Source organism: Ischnura elegans, chromosome 1, assembly GCF_921293095.1.
Source record: "Ischnura elegans chromosome 1, ioIscEleg1.1, whole genome shotgun sequence".
Classification (NCBI taxonomy): domain Eukaryota; kingdom Metazoa; phylum Arthropoda; class Insecta; order Odonata; family Coenagrionidae; genus Ischnura; species Ischnura elegans.
The window spans coordinates 145839099-145860866 of NC_060246.1; the positions used below are offsets into that span (position 1 = coordinate 145839099).

Here is a 21768-nt window from a genome sequence, read left to right on the forward strand (position 1 = left end):
TCAATGATAAAGGTATCTTGAATCAAGGTATAAAAGATCCTAAATATATCTTATTTTTGCTGCCGAGTCATCTATTTCGATGGTTTAAAGTAATTTCTTCATTCAAGAAATAGGTCTACTGTGAAGGTTATCTCTTTACCCTATCTTTATGAGCCTATGCATTTTGTCTATGCATTTCGCTCACCGAAAACTTTGCCCTAAACGAATACTCATTGTTGGTGAAAGTGCTGATGGCTCTTGTTTCAGTTAATATTTTATGGAAATTGTTCATTAAATACATGATCTATATGATATTTGTATAGACTCTAGTACCTGTACACGTTTTACTAGTATGTAACTATTGGTTACCGCCTTGAATGAATTTAAATTGCTCTGCGGCACTTATCCGACGTGTTATGAATGCGTATACAATTCCGAAGAAATTCTGCGTTAAATAATGTTTACAACTATCTACAACCATAATCGTCGAAGGAGGAGGTACTTGAGGAGGAATAGAAGTGACGGACGACTGAAACGATACAAATCGTGCGAGGATGGCAGAGCTTGGAGCCAAGACAGATACGAAAGGCACCGCCATATCACAGATTATGTCGCATCTAATGTAAGTAGTTATTTTTTTCGTTTTAGGGTTTTGAGAAATGGGCAAAGACTGAAAAGTGTCAACATTTTTTTTCCAAAAATTTGTTGATCTGGTCACAAACAAATTGAAATTAGGACATTGCACGTGGCTTTTTATAGTATCAATGAGTTTCTCACTATAATTTTAATCTGCTGATTTCGGATGCTGTATTTTATAAGTAAGTCTTGATAAAAATTCGTATTCGTAAAAAAATACAAAATGCCGCTCCTAATGTATTTGAAATGCAAAATGCAATTGTAAAATTTTTAAATACCGTTGACTTGGGTATTTGAGAATCAAACTGTAAAATAGTATTTTAAATACCTTTTAAAATACAAATTAAATTTGTATGGAAACTAAGATATCTTTAAAAAATATATAACCTGCTTTGGTACGTTAACGTATGGTTGCATACATGAAGAAAATGATTCTTCTGGTGACACTTAAATAAATAAATACTTAGATTTTAAAACAAACTTAGGCATATGGAAATAGGGACATTCACAAAATATTAGCCAGACTTTTCAGTTGGATAACCCACAATTACCTAGAGTTAGGTAATAGACTGCTGCTGTCTTCCCTTTAGGTATAAGGTAGTGGGGAGGTGATGGGATGATTCTATCAGATCAGAATGGTGAAAGGATGATCCCAGCAGATTAAGCGGGGTCTACCATAAAAGAGCTTGCTCTAGCAATGAGAGGGGCCCCAACTCCATAGAAGTGATAACGAATGAGTGCTATGGGAAAGATTTGCACCTCTTGAAGGTGGCCGGCCATCATCTTTGATGCTCAGTTGGTAAAGGGAATAAGTACACTTACCGTTGCATGGAAAAAATGATGTTTGCGTTACGAGGAAAATTTTTGATGGACTAGTTACATCTCTGAATCTTCTGCCCAGCTTGGCTACCTATATCTGCTCCTCTATGACTGAGGTAATTACCTCACAATTTTATAACACCTTAGCCCTGAGGATAAAATCCTTTGACTCCCGAGTTCATTCGCTCAGTTACTCATGAAGTAATCTCTGGAGCATAGTGTTACAGAGGTGATAATAATAATAATAATTTTATTTGCCAGCAGACACAATACACTGATAAGAACAGGGCATGTATATAAGGCACGTTGTAAAGTTTTAATTCATTTTCCTTCTCTAACTTAACTAATAATTTTATTGCCCTTTATAAACAAATTTTATAATTTAAAACTCGTGAGCAAAAACAACATCAACAAGCCGCCATGACTATATTACAATCCCATTTGTACTACCCATACTACCACTCACTGAGCCACTGCCATGAACTGCACCAGTGGGGATCTTGAGTTCTGCCGTATCCCCTTCCTGCGGTCTCTTTCTCTCTCGTAGACGCCTGCTTTTTCTCCGCGTCCTTTTCTTCTTCCTGCCGATCTTGAGTTCTGCCGTATCTCTTCCTCCTCTCTCTCAATACACCACTACCTTAGCTTTTCTCCCGATCTGTTTTTATAACACGTCTATCTCTTCCAATTCTCTCCATACACGACTACCTCCTTTTTCTTTTCCGCATCCCTCACTACCATTCTTGCCTCCTCACTACCATTGTTAATTTTAAATTATTTAAACAAACAACATGGTGGCTTGTTTACATTAGCCCCATTGGAAAAGAAAATGGAATAACATATAATTTTCTTTTTCAAAGCCTTCAAAAACAGAGTATTATGGGATGTGGGCATGGCCCCAACACCAGTTTTGAACTTCCCTCTTAAATTAAATGTAATTAATTTTTTTTTACAATGGGAACACATGTCATATCACATGAGCAGAATATGCCTCGTTGACCATTTGATTGAATATAACATCGGCATCGACATGAATAACATACCAGATTGCTATTAATATTTAGGAAAATAATAAACACTTGAAACCATAACTTTGAAAACACATTCATACCTCTTCTATTGCAGCTGAAAGCCAGAGCACTTCACTCCCCCTTTCCATCACATAAACACAGTTCACTCCATACTGGCATTTTATTATTCTATTTGTCACACTTCTTTCACTTATCACTTACTTTCGAGTTTTATTTGAGTTGAGTCGGAGAATGTTGATGTGACAATTGGTGGGAGAGGAACAATGAGGCAAGTGATGGTGGACGGAGATTGTTGTGAACGGCAAAGAGAGGGAGTGGGATTGTAATTGTCACAACGTGCGGATGTGTTTTTGCTCCCGAGTTTTAAATTATAAAACTTGTTTAGAAAGTGTGATAAAATTATTTTTTAAGTTAGAAGTGGAAAAATAAAAGTACGTTATAACGTCAAAAGTAAAAGTACAAACCCAATCATCGATGTTTACTCACTTTGTTGTAAAACACAGATATTCGTCAATACTATAAAAACATTGATCAATTAGAAATGAGAATACTGCTTTTTTAAATTGAGGCAGTTTCCTTTCATTCTTAATAATCAGGGGTAAGTTATTATAGATTTTTGTACACATTGCCCTAGATATTAAAGCTACTTCAAAAGTAAATTATAGATAACCCCTAAAAGAGGGAGCCCAACTACCCTCGGAATCCAAGATAATGCGGAGTCCCTGCTAGGAAGGGTAGATAAAGGTTGGTGCTGAGAGTGCGTGATTATCTGCAAGACCCTTCGTAACAAATGTCCTGCGAAAATGTTCCGTACAGAGAGGACAGAAGAGTCTCTTGGGGCTCAGTACAGCTGTCATGCTAAGGCGAGAACTGGACCATCTCGAAGGGGTTAAACATGCCACAAAATTTTGATAACAGTAGCATTTAGAATGCTGCTTCAATTTTGGGACAACTTTTTCTGCTGCTGAGGGAATTGTTATTCTAAAGGCCGTTTTACACGGGGCACGGAATTGCGCAGGTTAGAGCTGCATTAATTTCTAAAATGGCGTGGAATTGCGCGAATGCATGAACGAAATTAGAACAGGGGCTATTTTGCCGTCTCGCATCCACGCATTCTCGCATGTGTTCTAGCAATTCACCGCTTTACACGATGCAATTTTGATTGCGCCTTCGCACGTACATCAGATTGCGCAATTCTGTGTATCGTGTGAAACGGCCTTAATACTATGGTTCTATTAATAGCCCAAAGCAAAATGCTAAAGGAAAATTGAAAAATATGTTAATTGTATATGAACATGCTGAATCTTTTATGAATATTCATATAATGTTATACGTTATTTTTGGTCCAAAGAAATTTGTCAGGTCTGAAGAAGAAAGGTGAAGAATGCAGGGAATTTCCAGTGATTTAGATAAAAATTTTAATGGACTATAAGCATCGTCCAGTACACTGCTATTCTGGTCGACAGTGCTAATTACCCTCAGATTAGGCATACCTATGGTTTTCTAGCTAAAAATTGTACAATGAAGAAAGGAAGATGATTATCCATGTTTAAATATATCTCATTCTAAATTAGGCCCAACTATATGCCATCAGAGAGAAAACTTATTTTCTCACAGAGTCACCTTATGCAGTCTATCAACTATAATATTTATCTCAATGAATGCTCTATTGTTGTTAACCCTAAAAGATATAAAAATTTCATCCTAGTATCCAAGTGGCTGCACCCATTGGGGAAGGCACATCCCTGTTCCTGTGATTGTTGATTTAATGGTCCACTCCTACAAGAAAGCCCTTGAGGATCTTCAGAAGAAAGTTTCTTATTTAGAAAAAGGTTCAAGCGGTTATGAGCCTGAACGAGCGCATTTGGAAGACAAAAGGGTGAGTTATGATTTTTGCTTAACCCATCAACGCCCACGGGTGCCATATAGCACCCAGTGCAGTGCCGAGCCAATACTTTCGCAATGGATATAATATGTGAATTTTAGCATACATTTCAGTGCACATACTTAGTAGAAGGTTTCCTCTATTATTCAGCCAGTTTGAATTATGTCCATTGTGTTGAGCTCATATGTATCATATTTTATGAAAATGAACTATGTGTGATTTAAAACTTTGGGCGCTGACGGGTTAATTAAACAAAGTTCAAATGGGTTTTAAAGGCAATACAAATTTTTATAGGTAGTCCATGGAGTCCAGGGAGTCAAAGTTTATTTTAAAATGCTCCACGAAAATAATTATAGCATAATGCCAGTTACTCCTGGTTACTACTGGTGTACAGGATGGAGCATCCCAATCAGATGAAAAAGGCAGTTTATAAATGATCATTTTGTAAATTTTTCCATGGTGTTGATGCTGAACTTTCTCTGATACTGAACTTTCTTCATTCCTCTTGTTTGGATATAACAAGTGCCCAATATGGTGATAGATTTTACAGGTGTTGAGAAGTACTTTGCTTCCACTGTATCGGGCTAGCATATGATTGTGCTATTTATTAGCCATCCATCCTTTCCAATACACCCCAAACACTTAGCTAGGCAGTCCTGAGGTTTTGAAGAAAGAATGAGACAAAAAAGGCAGGGAATGTGTGGCAAGTATGCGACCTCAAAAAGATCTCAATGTCTGCTTCAGATCTTCTTGGTTTCCTACATTATTTTTGTAAATTCGGGACTGCCTGGCTTAGTGTCTTACACTTTTCTCATGTAATCATTTTGCATGTCATAAAGCCTTAAGAAATGGAAATGTGTCTCATACTTTCCCTGAGCTATCTCAAGAAAGGCAATGCCCTCAATAACTTTGTCTCATAATTTCTCTTTCTTCTCTGGTATTTATTATGAGTATGTTAAACAAAATCACAGTTTCCTATGGATTTTTCACTATAGCTTCTTTGTATATCATAAATTTTTGACTAGGTTAATGCTCGAAACTTGATTAAAAGTACTCCATGATTTATTTTGTAAGGTGAGACCAAATCCTTCCATTAGAATGTATAATTTTATTGCTTGAACTTACACATAGATGACTAAGTACCAAGACATTAACACATTCGGCACAGGGCACGTCAATAGACGCACCCTGCCAGTCTGGCCGGAAACCCTTTTCTCCAACTTTGTACATATCTAATACCCGCTCCCGAGTCTTCTGACTGTGTGTATGGCCTTCAGCAAGTTTTCCTCTCTTGAATGATGGGCGCCATTCGTAAATAGCAGTTGTGGAATGGAAGCTATGGTGCCAAAACCTCCCACTATTTTTCGTCCACATTTTGCAGTCCTCGTAAGTATATCTCATTATTTTTTATCAATACTTGTGAATTAGATGTTTGCATTATTTTTAGTTCATGGATACCATTTTCTCTATTTCATAGTTTTCATTTATTTCCCACCTAATTATGTTAAATTCACATTTTTTTAAACCATAAATCTGCAGTTGATATTGATTGTTTTTTGGGCTTTGTCTAATTATTGCTGATTTCTTTTGCAGAATTTAAAGAACTAAAGAGGAATATCCCTCCTTTTTTGGGCTCCGTAAGTTTTATATTTCATATTGCTGCATATTTCAAAATATTAGGATATTTTAATTTTTTTCACAAAAAATTTTCTCATCAAGACCTCAGGGAAAGGAAAAATCCTTGGAAAAAAATACACTAACTGTCGAACATTATATAACACTATTGCTGCTCTGTATTGTTAATATGTATAGCTGTGTATACTAAATTAAGATTATATATCAATATATATAGTCTTAATATAGTCATAAGTTTCTCCGATTTGATATTAGGGGTATAAATAATTTTAGTACTTGACTTATCATCAGCGTCTCAATAATTGCAGTGTGTAAACTCTTACGCTGGGGAAATATCCGAGGTGGGATTTTTTAAAAACAGTTCCACGGTGTGAAGGTGTTTTATATAAATCCATTGTTTTTCTGTAAATATTTTTTCTTGTGAACTCGCTATTTATGAATTTTATTTTGATACTTACGTTCGAAATATCAGAATAATTATAAAATGATTTTATTCATCTATAGCATGCCACAGGTCTTTTTAGTTATCCTATATTATACTTTTACTGTTAAACATACGTATTTCAATGCATTCGTATGACATTGTATGGAAAAACATATCGTTTCATTGCTGTTTTATGTTTGCAATATGCTACCTCATTATTTAAAGGAATTCTAAGAATTTAGAATAAACACAAAATTATCTTAAGGCTTTCAACATACTTTCATCTGGAAAATATATGCACTAATGTATCTCTCTCTCTTTCTCTTTGCTGCAGCAACGCTCTTTACTTTGCAGAGCAGCTTCATTTTGAAAAGGAGACTTATATGGTCACTCAGTGAGACTGATAGACTCAGAGGATATTTATTCTTTCCTCGATTTGGCAAATGAGGGGGACATGGATGTGGAGAGTGCGTCTGAGAATGAGGGAGAAGAAAACATGAGGGTCCTGTCTGGGAGGGAGGCAAAAGCTATAGCAAATCTATCTTTGGTCTCTTTTTTTGAAGCCAGTGGTTCCAGTATTCCACCCCTAACCACACCCTCTACCTTTGCCTCTTCCTCCCCTCCCTCTTCCATCCCAACCCCAAACCTCGACCTTGAACACCCTCTCAGATGAGCAGTATTGTGTGGGTTGATAATTTAGTGGACCTTCCCAATACCCCTTTACTGAAAAATAGTGGCATTAAGATTCATCTGGTGGGACACAGGCTGCAAGATTATTTTGATCTCGTATTGCGCCAGATGAGCAAGTTCATCGGTTTCTTCTGTATGCAGTTGAGAAGGACCCTGATGATGGCAATGTTGGATATATGGGCAATTGGACCAATAGTGAGGGTGGTCCTGGGCTCTATCTAGATCCCTGTTTCAGGAAATACCATGAAGATTGGATTCAATATATTGTACATATTGTGTATATTTTAAATATTGTAATTACTGTAAAGATTGTGGTGCATGTGCGTATCTTATAAGGACTTTGTGCAAATTACTCCTAAACCATGTGTGCTATATGTATATTTCATGTAAATAATGCTGATGGAAATATAATGGTTGTAGCTCCTTTCATTCGACTATTTCCAAATCCTCTGATTAAATTTTGTGGAAAAGTTATAAATACTTGTAAATCAATGTAACAGCCATGGAAATCAATTCATTCTCAAACGTAACAAAACTGTATTTTATCATTCGTATGGTATAGTTTGTGCTCTCAGAAAAAAACTTAGTTTCATTTGATCCGGGAAACTTCATCGTAAATTGATCTCATAACTCGTTGCAGCACACAGTCAATGCCCTTTCTTTTCTTATGATAATTCTCAACACCAATTACTAAAACCCAGCCCAAAAGCAACGCAAATAGGTTTGCTGCAAACTTCGTGAACATTTTTACTTATCCTGAAATTTAGTCAACATGCTCATTTTCATAGTGTGGCATTCATGAAATGCGGATCACGTCAATTGACATGGTGCCAATTTTGCAAAAATAATTTAAAATTTGACTCAAATCATGTATAAGCATGTATAAGAAACTGTATTAAGCACAAATTAAGCAAAAAGAAAGTTTTTAATCAGCCGATTCTGACAATTTTCATGAAAATCGGGCTAGCATTGATAGTGTTAATCACACAGTAAGCAGTTCCAACTGTATAGCATACACATAAATGCTTGGACCCCCTTGGGTTAACCAAACAAATGCAGTGCAGTATTTTTAACGTAAATCATATCCTAACTATCAGTACAGTTCTACAAAACACGTATGAAGCTGATACTTACAAAATCACTATTTTGCAGTTAGAAAATTGTTTAGGGGGTGCGCTTGGAGAAGACAACGTGTTTCAACGATTTTATTCAAGGTGGTACCCCTACACTGTATCTCCCATGTATTTCAGGGGATTTGAACCCATGCACTATGGTCTTGCTTTTTTTGGACAATAGAGCCTCTCAGATATCTTCATTTTTTTATGGACAGGAGTTAATGATTTAATTTTCACTGTTCCTATTGATTAAAGCTTTTAGGCTTACACCTATAGATATCAGCTTATTTCAGAAAATCTTTTCATGAAGAGTGCAATTAGGCTTGCCAGCATGCCAGAATTTAATTTAATCTTCTTCAAATTTTCTTTATGAATAATTTACTGTCACCACTGCAATATCACAATCAAACCTGCAAAACGAGTAGGTCAATTGCTCATCCTCATTTGCCACAATTGCCTCCACTTATTACTGTAATGTAGTCATTAAAATGGGCTTAAGTTTATGCCAATAAGTTCATGTGGAAGGTTTCTCTGGGAGGAGGAGGCTAATGCATGTTTATCATGTACTGCTACTAGGTGGCATTTAAGTGGTAGAGGCCATTTTAGGTTGCTACCATTGGTCATGTAAGCAGTTGTGTGAAGTCACTTGGGTCCCATCTGTGGAAGAAATTTTTATACGGGGTGGAGAAACATTGACTTTGAATGCTTTGCCTGCCGGAGATCACAATCCTTCCAAGGCTCCTAGCAACAGGGAAAACTTGCAGCCAATCAAAGTGCTTGGCTCAAAGTTTCTGTAGTTCTATAATGGTACATTTTTGACCTAAATATCATTGGCAATTTAGGTTCCTACTGGCAACAGCTATTTTCCCAATGTCCCTATTTGGGATTTTCCTTCCTCATAGGAAAATCTCCCCGGGATTGTGGTAGAAAAATTGCGTATGCTTGGTTTCGCTAGGTAGGGCCCCCTTCGCTTCTATAGCGCTGGGGTGTTTTATCCCTATTCCCCTCCCTTCCATTCCTACCCTTTCCCCGGAGGCGTCGGCGGGCTCCGATCGCGACGGCGCCTCTATCCTTTTTCCTTCCCATCCAGCCCCTACCCGGGTGATTGGGCGTATAAGGCTCGGCCTTGGGTTCCCGGCCCCGGTGGTTGTATCCTCGAAGAGCTCCCCTTGAGCTCTCATGGTTCTGGCAACAGCTATTCCTGCTTTTTCTTCCTCATAGGAAAATCCACTAGGATTGGTAGAAAATTAATTGCGTATGCTTGGTTTCGCTATTTAGTGGGCCCTTTTCGCTTCTATAGTGTTGAGGTGTTTTTCCCCGTCCCCTCCCTTCCGCTCCTATCTCCTCCCAGAGGCGTCGATGGGCTCCTATCACGGCGGTGCCTCTTTCCTTTTTCCTTCCTCTCCTCCCCCTCCCCGGGTGATCGGGCATATAAGCCACGGGCTTGGTTCCCGGCCCCGGTGTGTTGTATTCTCGAAGGGCTCCCCTGAGCCCTCATGCATTGGCAACAGCTATCCCCTATCGCGGCGGCACCTCCTTCCTTGTTCCTTCCCATCCTTCCCCTTCTGGGTGCAGAGGAGAAAAGCTCGCGCTTACAGTCCCTGCCCCAGGAGTGTAACCTTGCGAGCCTGCCCTGGAGTCTCGTTTCCACTGGCAACAGCTATCCAGGGCTAAAATCTCGTGACAATTTTTCTCCACCCTGTATATGCCTCCCTCTGCCAATTAAAATAAGAATGAAAAAATATTTCACTAAGAGGATAACTAATTAATGAAATGAATTGTTATTTTATAAAGGAAGCTGATTCGAGGCTGCCAATTGATGAAGGTGAGAGGGAAGAAGAAGATTTGAAGTATGCTGACAGTCAGAAAGACTCGCAAGATGAGGCTTCAAAATCATTTTCAAGATGGGTAAGACTAGATATAAGAAATTCATGTGTTTATTTTTTCAGTCATTCTTATTTTTATTCTTTTTTATTCAGATTTTAGATACTATTCAACTTGAAATTTGTGTAATAATAAATATACTTGTGTTGGATCCAAAATTCTTAAGTTTATATTCAGTGTGATAATATTTCCCACGCGCCATTCACACAATCACCTCCATGGTGTATGGATTGGATATATACTTTTACTTCTGAAAATGTGTATGCATAATCACCATTCACCATGTGATTGAAAGGGTAAATCTGGTAAAACTTTTAAGAGCTGTCCCACAATATTCAGGAACTGCAGCCCATTTACCAAAAGTGTTAAGATGGTGTTTCTGAAACTTTTATAGACAGTTTTCAAACTGTTTATAAAAGTTTCAGTAATTTTTGTCCAACTGTAGCATTTCCTTTATGATTTGAACCACAAGAAAATTTCAGAGAGGTTTCATCTAGATCTCTCATGCTTGCTATTGCTTAGTCGCTAAGCTGGAAAAATGTCCCATTCATTGGACTATATACTCAAATCTACTTATACAAGCTGTGTAGGAATCACTTGATTATGCAGAGCAGTCAGGGATTCACTTGATGTTTCCTATCAGTGAGCCTTGATCCTCTTAGCACAATTAGCTTGACAGAATAGCCTGTATTCAGCTCATATATACATGAAATGTGATTTTTGTCATTTTGTGAAAAACGTAACATTTCGGACAAGGTAATTGACAATAAGATATTATATATTGGCTATGAGAACTATGTATTGTAACAGACGCCATTTGGCCGGTCACATTGAGGGTCGAACGGACGTTTTGAGAAAGGGAGAGCCTTACCTCGTAGTCAAGTGGAGGTTCATTTTTCTTTGTATTTGTGTGTACGTGTGTGGATTGCCCCGGTATGCGAGTGAGTGGTGTGGACGTGATTCATCCCCCCCTCCCCCTTCATTTCCCACTTTTCCGAGTCCCTGCATTGTGCAACGACGAAGAAATCCCCCCCCCCTCTTCCCCAGTGTGGTATGACTCGGGGGCGTCCATCTACGGACCCTCCCACGGCCCCCACCCCAGGTACGCCATCCCGACTTTCGGGGGATAAAAACCCTGCGTTTTTGGCCGCCGGAGAGGAGAATAAGAAAAGAGACGGGTCACGTGGGGCGTGAGTGTGCGAAGCTGAAGGAAGAAGTCGGCCTGGTTTTTCGTTATCGAAGTGTTGCCAGCAAGATACGCAGCCGGAGGAGACTCGTCGGGACGTGGCGCGGGTGGACCGGCCAAGTTGAGGCGCGGGGTGAAAAAAAGGAGACGGACCGATAATTTTCCGTCGCCAAAGAAAAGCCGTCACACGCCATCCCACCAAGGAGACACGGCGGAAGGCAACATCCCTCACCAGGAGCCGCAACAAAAGCAAGAACTCAGCCCTCGGCGTTGACGCGACCCGGATCCGATAATTACCATAATCCCGTATCCTGAAATAAGACAATTCCCCTTCCCCAAGATTTAAGAAGATCCCGGACCAGTATCGTCTACGAACCCCTACCTGATCCCCAAAGTTGTCCCCCATTCAGTGCAGAAGAGCCCCCCCTCGATCTTTACTGTGTCCCGATTCCCCCAAATCCCCCCCCCCCCCAGGTGTGCGAGTGTGTATGTGTGTATCAGTTTGTAAGGACAGGGTATGTTTTTCTTGTGATTATAATATATTTAACTTTGTGATCAGATGGTGCAAGATGAACTGATAAAATCAATCTGGCCAGAATTGGTTATTACACTTGTTTGTTCAATTTTCATTTAATGTTATATTCAGTCGAATTCTCGCATACACCCGCAAGGAAGCAGAAGTTTGATGTATGATTTTGTAGTTCGATTATTTGTTATTTTTCGTTAAATTGGTGTTAAACGAAGGATTTGTAGAAGGCTCTCGTTCTTTCAAACGCACCGATCACCAAGAGATCACTCATACGTTCCATTCCCTTTCCACGCACCCCTCCCCATTCCTCTCCCAAAGACAAAAAAACCCTTCCCCTTTTCTTGTCCACCCCAATCCCTCCCATTCTCCCCTATGACCCAGCCCCAAGGGGTCACAGTATATCATACGGGGTCATTCTTTGTCTCTCTGTACTATGTGACTCCTTTAACATGTTAATGCTACATTCACACTTTTTTCAATGACATAAGTGGATAGAATCTTTGTTAATAACTTAATAGCATTCACTAAGATCATCTATGAACACAATCAAGTTTTTAAATCAGAGTCAAATTATTGCTAAAATCTAAATGATTGATAGGAAAAAACTTATCACTATTAAATGTATTACATTTATCTGTTTACCTTACTCTGTCAAGCTAATTGTTTTCATTATAGGTGTACCAGGTGGCTAGAATGGCTCATAAGAAGAAAGTATCAAGTCCATCCTAAACTGCTGCAAGAAAGCATATGAAATGCAGAATGAGGGAATAAATGCAATTTTCCCTCAGGGAACGGCAGCTTCCATCACATAGCTCTGCATGCTAGGGATCTATCCATCTGAAGGCACATGAGTGGGTTCACATAAACTCTTATTCCCTTTTTAGCAGTCAGTAAATATAGTTTCAACAACATGAAACTCTTTTACCATAAATAATTAGGGTTCGCCTTTTGGGGTAATAATATTGCATGGTTTTGTTTATGTCATTTCCTCTTTGATGCCTCAGTTTTTGCTCTTTTACATAATATTTCACTGTAAAATAGCTATTCCATGATAACTGTAACAGTCCTAGAAAATGAAAAAGTGGAACTAAAATAATTCACTAGCAATATGTATTTATTTTATGACTAGTTTTAACAATATAGCTAAATGCTTTAATTTCTAATGGCTGGTATTTTATCTTGGCTTCATCAACGCCTGGATTTATGAAGAAAAGGGAGAGATCTTTAGATCAGGACCAACTTATTGACCAAGAAGATAAAAAGACAGCTGCTGAAAGCAGTAGAGGTAGTCTTGACTCTGTAAGTAAAACAAGACTAATATGATTGAATTTATTTCTTGGAATTATTTCTTTTACATTAGCTTCCGATGAATTTCAAATAGCTGAGGAGAGTGTTGGTTAAGTAGAATCATTTGTCTATACATTTTTTGTTATTTAATATTGAGGATATGCTATGTTATTCACATTGTATTCAATTTTCATCTTATAACTACTAATCAAGTATTGTATTAAAATCAGAAGAAGACAGAACTTCCACCCTTGGATCAGGATGAAAAAATCATGGACCAGAGGGTCTATGATGAAGATGATTCAAAATCCAAAGACTTCCGAGGTATCCCTGATGATCGCAAAAGATTATCCAGTGTTGACTCTGTGAGTACTAAAGCTTTGCAATGGAGAGTAAAGAAATACCATCATTACCACTTTTATCATGAGTGGATGCTTCTCATGCATAAGCATCTGCTAGCCCTCCTTCAATAATCATTAGGTTTCTCATGGCTTTAGTTGTCTGGGGCTTCAGGACTCAATTTAATCATAATTCCAATTAGGTATTTCTTGCTGGGTGCTTGAATGGTTTGTGGAATGTGTGGAGTTACGTCTTTAAATCTTCCAGATTCTGAACGTAAGCCCCAGACACAGGGAACTCCAATCGTCTGTCACTAGCTGGATGAGGGAAAGACTCCTCAAACAAGAATAATCAGCACTCAAAGAAACAATTGTCACAAAATTACGCGTCATTTTCAATTAATATCTCTTACAAGCAGAAATATTCAAAATAAAAATTATTGCAGGAACAACGATGATAACTAATAATCTCATAAGAAACATTACCAAAAACTAAGTACAAGCTGTATTTGCCTGACAGCACCAAAAATGATTTTTAAGAAATCACTCTCTCAGCCGACCGATGTGTTCACTGCGGGCGCCGAAAGGAGGAGAGACTGACCAAACCCCGTGCAGTGTCAGAGTGGAGGGGAGGATTTTGCGAAGGAGTGGGGGGGGGAATTGTGCGATGTCCAAGTTAGCTGCATCGGTGTAAATCTCCCGGCAGGCGCCTGTGTTGACTGGAACCTCAGTAAAACGTCCATTATCCAAGCCGGGGTTGGGGGAGAACAGCATACCGCTGGGTTTCCTCTCCTCTATCTCCTGGGTTGGAGACATAGCCAAGTGGTGTGATAGCTGGTAGAGGCAAGCCATTGGAATTCAAGGAGGGGAAAGACATAGTAGGATGAGGTGTTGGAGGGAGAGAGAGTTGTGATAGGACAAGTGGAGTACTTCTCACTCCAAACTGCATTCTTATGCCTCAGCACCCACTTCCCCTTGATTGCCAGGAGTAGGTATTCCTCCGCCATACTAGCTATATAAGTCTTGATCTCCAGGTATGGCTGGTTCGGATGACAGAGTTCGGATGGCAGAGTTTGGAGGACAGAGTTTGGAGACAATAGTTCCGAGACTTAAGTCTCCGAGCTTTTGAGCCAAAGGGCCTAGGGCAAAAAACCTCTAGCGCGAGAAGTTCTGTGGTAAAGTTTGGAGGAAGTTCGGAGAAATTTCTGGGGGGTACCAGAAATTTTGGGGGGGTACACTAAAAAATGCCACAAATGCATTTTTCATTATTTAGGATATTTTTTAATCTTTCATTTATTTTTTAATGTATATTTACATTTTATGATATGTACTGCAATTATTAGGATGAAGTTTCATTTAGAGATCAGTTTTGTGAAAATGCATACCTACCCATTAACACCTTCATTCCTTCAAAAAAGACTTTCTAAAACATCTAAGCATAGCAAAGCAGTAATGACTTGATTGAGCAAGGACCTAGATAATGTTTCCTCAGATGAGGTGCACCCATCAGATGATAGGTTAGGATGGATAGATGAAATCCTCTTTTTGCAATAGATCAACTCCTGCTACTCTTGAAATACAGGGTGCCTTCCGAAATTTATGCTATTATTTTTTTCAGTAATCTATAAATATATTTGCAAAATAAATTTAAATTCTTCAATGTATGTCCTTGGACATCTACATATTTTTTCCATCAACTCTGCCATGACGGGTACGTATCCTGGAAGGATTCTTCAGGGACCTCTCACAAGGTCTTCATCTCAGTTGATTGAACCTCTTATAAGGACAGAAAATGGGTTCATTTTAGGACTGCCTTAAACTGAGAGAACAGAAAGAAGTCTGCTTGGATGACCTCAAGACCACAGGGGGGGTGGGTGTGCATTTGAACCTTTTGTTTGGCCAAGAACTTGCATACTTGTAGCATATGGTGGCAAGGTGCGTTGTCGAGATGGAGTAGCGAGGCAATGTCTTTTCTTGGCCTGATGAACTGTTTTCCCAGCACATTATGTAAAAGGGAGCATTAACTCCCTATCCAATCGGAACAAATTCCTTATGGACCACTCCTTTCTTGTCGAAAACGACAACAAGAACTGATTTCGCCTTTGATTTGCTCACTCTTGCCTTTTTGGGCATGAATCTCTTCCCAGCCCTCCTTAAAGGCCTTTAATCACCTCATAACTTGTGATCAGGACATAGCAGAGCCCCCGTAATCCTTTCAAATCATCATGGCAAGCAGAGATTTACAATAACTGACGTCTACCTTCCATAGCTTGGAGAGCACTGAGATTGGTTTTGCAGCAAAGCTTAGAGTCCAACCCACAAATTAAAAATGGTTTGATCCCATTCCAATTACTTTTGGAACACACCCTTTATGTCTGTAGTAATAGATTAGTGATTATATAAAAGGATTAATCATTGTATGAACAAGAAAATTTACCCTTAACCTCTCAAGCGTGACTTTTAATGCCCGTGGTCCTTCTCTCAGCGTGTGCAATGCAGCATTTGCATCGTCCGATTGCCATGCCTCAAGCATGCACGACACACCATAGGCGTCCAAATGTTTCCTTAGGTATTTCTTGAAATAAACTCACACGAGCATTATAAATTATATAAATGAACTTCTACTTGCCCTAGGGTGGGCACATAGAAAAATTAAGCGATGGAGAGAAAAACGAAAAATAAAAGTAGGGAACTTACGGGGAAAGGTTGTTTCAAATTTTGGATCTCTCTCAAGTGAGAAGAGGAGGAAAAGTGAGGGTAGAAGGAAGGGTGCACAGCAGAGGGTAAAGATGGAGGGAGGAAAAACGGTTGGCGGGAATTGGTTGTGTTCTAGTGGGCACGGTTGATTCCTGGTCCACAAAACGCACAGAAAGCCCATATGCATGCCTGCTCCAGGTCCTTCAGCTCTAGGGGATGGTAGACGTTATAACAGAGCTTTGTGGGAGGAAGCATGAACGGCAACTGGAAGGGAAGTAGAAACAGAAGAAACGCTATTGCACAAAGAGCGATGCCTGTTCATTCGGATGCAGAGGGGAGTGGTGGATGAGCCGATATAAAAAGGCACAACAGTATATACACAATGTTTTTTGTTGTGCAGGAAATGTCGGACACTGAGGGGAGAGGGAAGGCAAGGAATTGATCGGGAAGGGGTTCGGTGATGAGGATGTGAAAAGTTTTGCATCTTGCATGGTTGCAGGGCGAGGGCTGTGGTTTAGTACAGGTATTTTGCTTGGGCAATGGTTTTGTAGAGATGCGTAGGGGGATGATGGACAGCAGGAGGCGCGGTGATTATTAATTCTAAGATTGAGGGGGGTGGTGCATTGGCCGACATAGAGAGCAGGGCAGAAATTACAGTGAAGGAGGTAAATGATATTGGTAGACGTACAAGTAGTGGAGGGGAAAATCGGAAGGCATTTAAGTTTGGGGAGAAAAGAGGCAGGGGGTGGAGAGAAAATCTTGTTGGTTTTACACCTGGGACAATTGCAAGGTGAGGGTGTGGAGATGGTGACTGACTGCGACTTTTGAAGAGGGCGGGTGGCTTTAAATATGGTGTTTAGATTCGGTGGTCTCTTAAATGTGATCCGAATTATTTACGATGCTTGAAGCTTAGGGTTGAGGTGTTTTCACCCCTACATTTGCTTTGGTGATTTATTTATTTTTTCTGCCCTGTGTCCACTCCATATCTGTACTCCTCTTTAGTTGACCACGGCTTGCGTGAGTTGTGCGATGAGCAAGTGCTTGACGCTTAGGAAGAAGAGATCACAGAATGCTCAGATACTACATCGGAAATTTCAATTGGATACTCTCTCGACTCCAGTTCCAAAGAGAGTGAAGAACCTTCTCATTTTTCTGTGAATTTTCAAGAAAATAATTGGCAAGAGATCGACAGTGCTGACCTTCCTCCACCTTTGGTGTGTGAATTAGTTGGAAAACAAATATCCTTGTATAGATGATTCCTTGGCATATTTTATGTTATTTTTTGATGATGAAATAATATCAATTATAGTGACGCAGACAAACCACTATGCAGCATAGTTTCTTGCTCGTGAGAAAGAGAAAATTTCAAACAAAAAATATTGTGCATCCAAAAGTGGGTTCCCACAACGCTGGGGGAAATAAGGGTATATCTTGGTTTACTGATGTTGATGGGTATAATTCAGAAACCAAGCCTCAGAATGTATTTTAGCAGAAAGCATTTATCGGAGACTCCATTTTCTCCCAATGTAATGAGTGAGCAAAGGTTTGCATTGCTCAGTAAATTTCTCCATTTTGTAGATAATACTGATGAGGAAGTTGTTGAGGATTGAATGCATTCATTGGACGATTTATTCATCAGCATCTACATACTACCCCGCACGCCGCCTAAAAGGCGTGTGGCAGGGGGTGTTAGGACACTAGCCATTTACACATAAAAAGGAATTCGGAAAATGGAAAGGAAATTGGTGCAATTCGGTGATAATTGGCACCTTTTTCTTTTTTGTGCCTGTGGAGATGTGGCTGTTGAATTTGGAGACGTGCGAATAAATTGATACATGCTATCCATCATATCTACTTCTGCTTTGCTTTATTATGAAATAGGATGGCCTCTGGTTTTTTTTTATGCATTTCAGAAATAGTGTCGTCTGAGATCACGTTGCTGATTAAAAGTACATTCTTGTTCTATTTTGCCTGATACGTAAGAGTATGGCCTGAGATATTTTTGAGCATTCGCGTGGAATGGATTACAATATTCGTGCGACACGCCTGTTTTTTCTGATTGTCACTACAAGAGATATTTTCCATTTTTCTCTTATTTTCTGATGGCTGCATAGATGGAAAATAATTGTTACATTTATTCCTTAATTCTTTAATGTTACTGTCACTTTCGTAACTATGTATTTCCCCAACGCTTGATCTGATGGCCAATCTTCATCTTTGCCACTAAATGGAAATTCATTTAGTATTTTCATTTCATATCTTTCAAAATCCAGTAGTTGATTCCAAATTTGTCGGGTTTATTTGGAATATACATACTGCATAAAAGAGCAGCTGCATTTCATTGGATAAAGCTATGCATCTGCTGTTACGCTATCGGATTCACTATCTTGGACTTCGGAACTGGAATCATCACCTCCATCACACAGATGATGGTGGATTGGTCAGATTGTCCTTGAACTGATGTTTCTGATTCACTTCCAGACTGATCTTCTTCAATCTCCTGTAAAACAGCAAAATCACTCTCTGGTGTACAATATTCCATAACAGCTATTTGAATGGCGAAGGTTCTCTTCTCTTGATATATTTCTCGACTTCTTACTTTCTTCCTCAACCTGCTACTGACACGCATGCAAAAAAATCTACAAAAGAAAGCGCAATATGGTAGAAACTTCTCCTGTTGCATTGGAGGTATAGAGAGCCGGAGGGCATTTGAAAAGCATTCAAAAGGATAAAAATTTCAGAAGTAACGCTAATTGCCGTTCGAAAGGCAAGGACTCAACCGCCAACTGTGTGCTGATTCGTATATACCAAGAACTTGCAGTAATGCTTCTTCTCCGTCCTACGTGCAAATTCCAACGGTAGGATATACAATAGAATTTTACAGTCTACCCAATTCTCTCAAAAGGAGACAGGATTTTGCCCTGGGGTGCAGCGTGCCATCCACCCGCCCCAAACCCAGACGGGGTTATGTGGGACACCTGGCAAAGGTGTAAGGCCAAGTGACAATGATATCAGGCCAGAAAAATGAAATAGTTATTCGTAAACCTAATGTGGCGTTGATGAAAAATAATATCTCTAAAAGCTCTGAATCTTGGCTGACGGACAACACTTCTGGAATATGTATGCTTTTCCGGTGTGGGTATTACAATAATTATTGAAAAATAAAAGAAATACAAAGTTAAAATATCATAATTTGATTGAATTTCATGCAAAGCAAAGATTGAGAATGTTTTATTTCCCTTTGCTGCCCGTAACATATCGAAAAATTGCGTAAAACACATCACTATACGTAAGTTTTGAAATACAGGTAGGAACCCATGGCACAAAACTGGCACTGAACCGGGCACTCGCGGGTTTAAATCAAGCAAATCATCTATCACACTAGCCTCTTGCTGATTACATGATATACATAGCACAAAAGAGGCTACAGGCAAGAAAAAGTAGAAAATAGTGCGAAAACAAGTTGTGGGTCAAATGACCCCCAGCCATCCTTCTAGGTATAACCTGTCATAAAAATTAAAAACAAATCATTATAGTTGAATTTACATTAATTTATCGAAATAGAGACCAAAATGAAGAAAGTGAAAAAGTTTCAAAATTAAAAAAAAATATTTTAATAAGAGAAAAATTAATTTCAATTCTGAAAATGGGTCAAATGACCCCTGCCATCCTTCTAGTGTTAAATGCGTAGATTCTATACCATAAGGCTGGTAATATCAAAGATCACCAAGCAATCAGAATGGGCTTAGTGAACAACATAACAGATAAGTATCATGGATAGAATTTAGAATAGCTCTAAGGACGGCCCTCGCATATCAATACGGAATTAAGTGATTCATATTAATACGGAATGTACGCAATTGACCAGGCAGCATTTTTTTCAACAAAACCCGCAAACTGAAACATTTAAATTTAGTAGAAGAAAGTGAGTTGTGTGCACAAAAACCAGAGAAAAGAGACAAGATATACATATGCAAAAACTGCCCAGGCTCACTCTGCTTAGAACCCTGTTTTGAGCAGTATCACACACAGGTCAACTACTAACCACCGCGTAAGGGGAGCAGAAGAAAGTAAACGGTTCTAAAAATTGTACGTATTCATAATTATAAAATTTTAAAAACTTTCTATAGAATACATTTTTTGTATAGCAATAACAATGCAAAAAATATTTTACTTCATGCCTGCACAAAATCTTCAGTTTCTCCAAATTAAAGCACTCTGGGCAGTTTAAATACCTACAATTAAAGCACTGTATAGCAAGGTCTGCATAGCAGAATGCACATGCATTCCTTGCAGAACAGAATAGCAAGGATGCATATGCCGCATTGCACACGCTTCAGAGGTTAATATATCTATCCCTCTGGGAGAGGTTATAGCATCTAAGTATAAATCAAGAAATGGAGACCAGTTAAGCATGGGCCAAGATAATGCTTCCTTTCATAAAGGATTCAGGAAACCTAGCATTGCTTCTGTACATTGATTAAGCTGTCAATTTATGTAAAAGGTTTTAATTGGTTTTCAATTTCGACATGAAAAATATTCAATACAATATGGATATAAAGTATCAGTTTGGAGTGAAAATGTATTAAAAATTTGATTTTATTAAACCATGAATTTATATATATTGTGGTCCCTCCAGAGACATAAGATTAAGGCTTTACAGTACTCAATGAGCCATAACATTTTGTTCTCTCTAATATCTGTGTCCTTCCAGAAAAGAGATTCCAAAATTTCAAAGAGTGAAAGAAGTGGAGATCAACCTAGCACGGGCCAAGAGTATGTTACTTCAGATGAAGAATTTTTGACTCCTGGTGTTTCTCCTGTAAGTATGAAAATAACACATATTTTGGTTTTCAAAACTGTGATTTTTGTGATAAACATACGCATTATTGCTTAATAAATCAAAGAGATAGGAGTAGAATTTTATCAGAATTCCACCCAGCCTGTAAGAAGAAAAACATTTTGGCTGTCAATTAACCACATCTGATTTTGATATTATTTTATGTTTTCTTCCCAAATGAAGGATGTGATATTTCTCAGAATTCCATCAAGGTTACTGGTTCAATCGTCATTTCTGCCAATGTTTCAATAGATTCCTCATCCATACTCAGAAGATTTAATGATGAGTACATGTAGACCATTATTTATGTCTTGAGATAAACCATGAAGCACGCACGGAGATAATGGTAGAGATGAAGATGGGGAGGGTGAAAGGAGAGATCAAATAAACGAGGACTAAGATGATGACCAAATGATTCACAAACAGACAGGAGAATTCTAAAGAGCTAGTATTTCCAGTAAACAAGTTAGAAGCCCAGGAAAACTTCACCAAATAGCTCTTCTTTGTTCTACACTAACTGCACAACTGTTCAGATAAATACACTTACATTTATTTACATGTAGGATTGATGCAAGGGTTGTTCAATAAGTCCTAAGGGTTGTTCAATTGCTCTCTTGGAATAAAAAATTATTTTTTCCCAGTAAACAGCACTCTTGATGATTCATTTCTTCAAGTTTTAGTTGTATCCATCCCATATATTGTCGTACTGTTGCCAATTGTAGTGAACAACTTTCATTTGTTTTCAAAAATGTACAAAAGTGAGTTTCATGCTTTGATCAAACACTTGTTTTTGAAA

The 21768-nt window shown here is 38.7% G+C and overlaps 1 protein-coding gene and 1 long non-coding RNA gene across 2 annotated transcripts in view; both read left to right on the forward strand.

Moving 5' to 3' along the window:
* Nucleotides 1–21768, forward strand: part of LOC124171657 (trichohyalin-like) — a 62274-nt gene continuing 40506 nt past the window's right edge. Inside the window, exons 1-6 of the mRNA XM_046550884.1 lie at nt 1–601; nt 4171–4341; nt 10006–10119; nt 13020–13109; nt 13328–13462; nt 20847–20954. Coding sequence (XP_046406840.1) covers nt 437–601; nt 4171–4341; nt 10006–10119; nt 13020–13109; nt 13328–13462; nt 20847–20954 — 783 coding nt within the window. The 5' untranslated portion in view covers nt 1–436. The remainder of the gene's footprint in view (nt 602–4170; nt 4342–10005; nt 10120–13019; nt 13110–13327; nt 13463–20846; nt 20955–21768) is intronic.
* On the forward strand, nt 4553–7525 carry LOC124171670. The gene is made up of 3 exons (XR_006867901.1): nt 4553–5733; nt 5941–5984; nt 6741–7525. It is a non-coding gene; the product is annotated as an uncharacterized LOC124171670 (long non-coding RNA).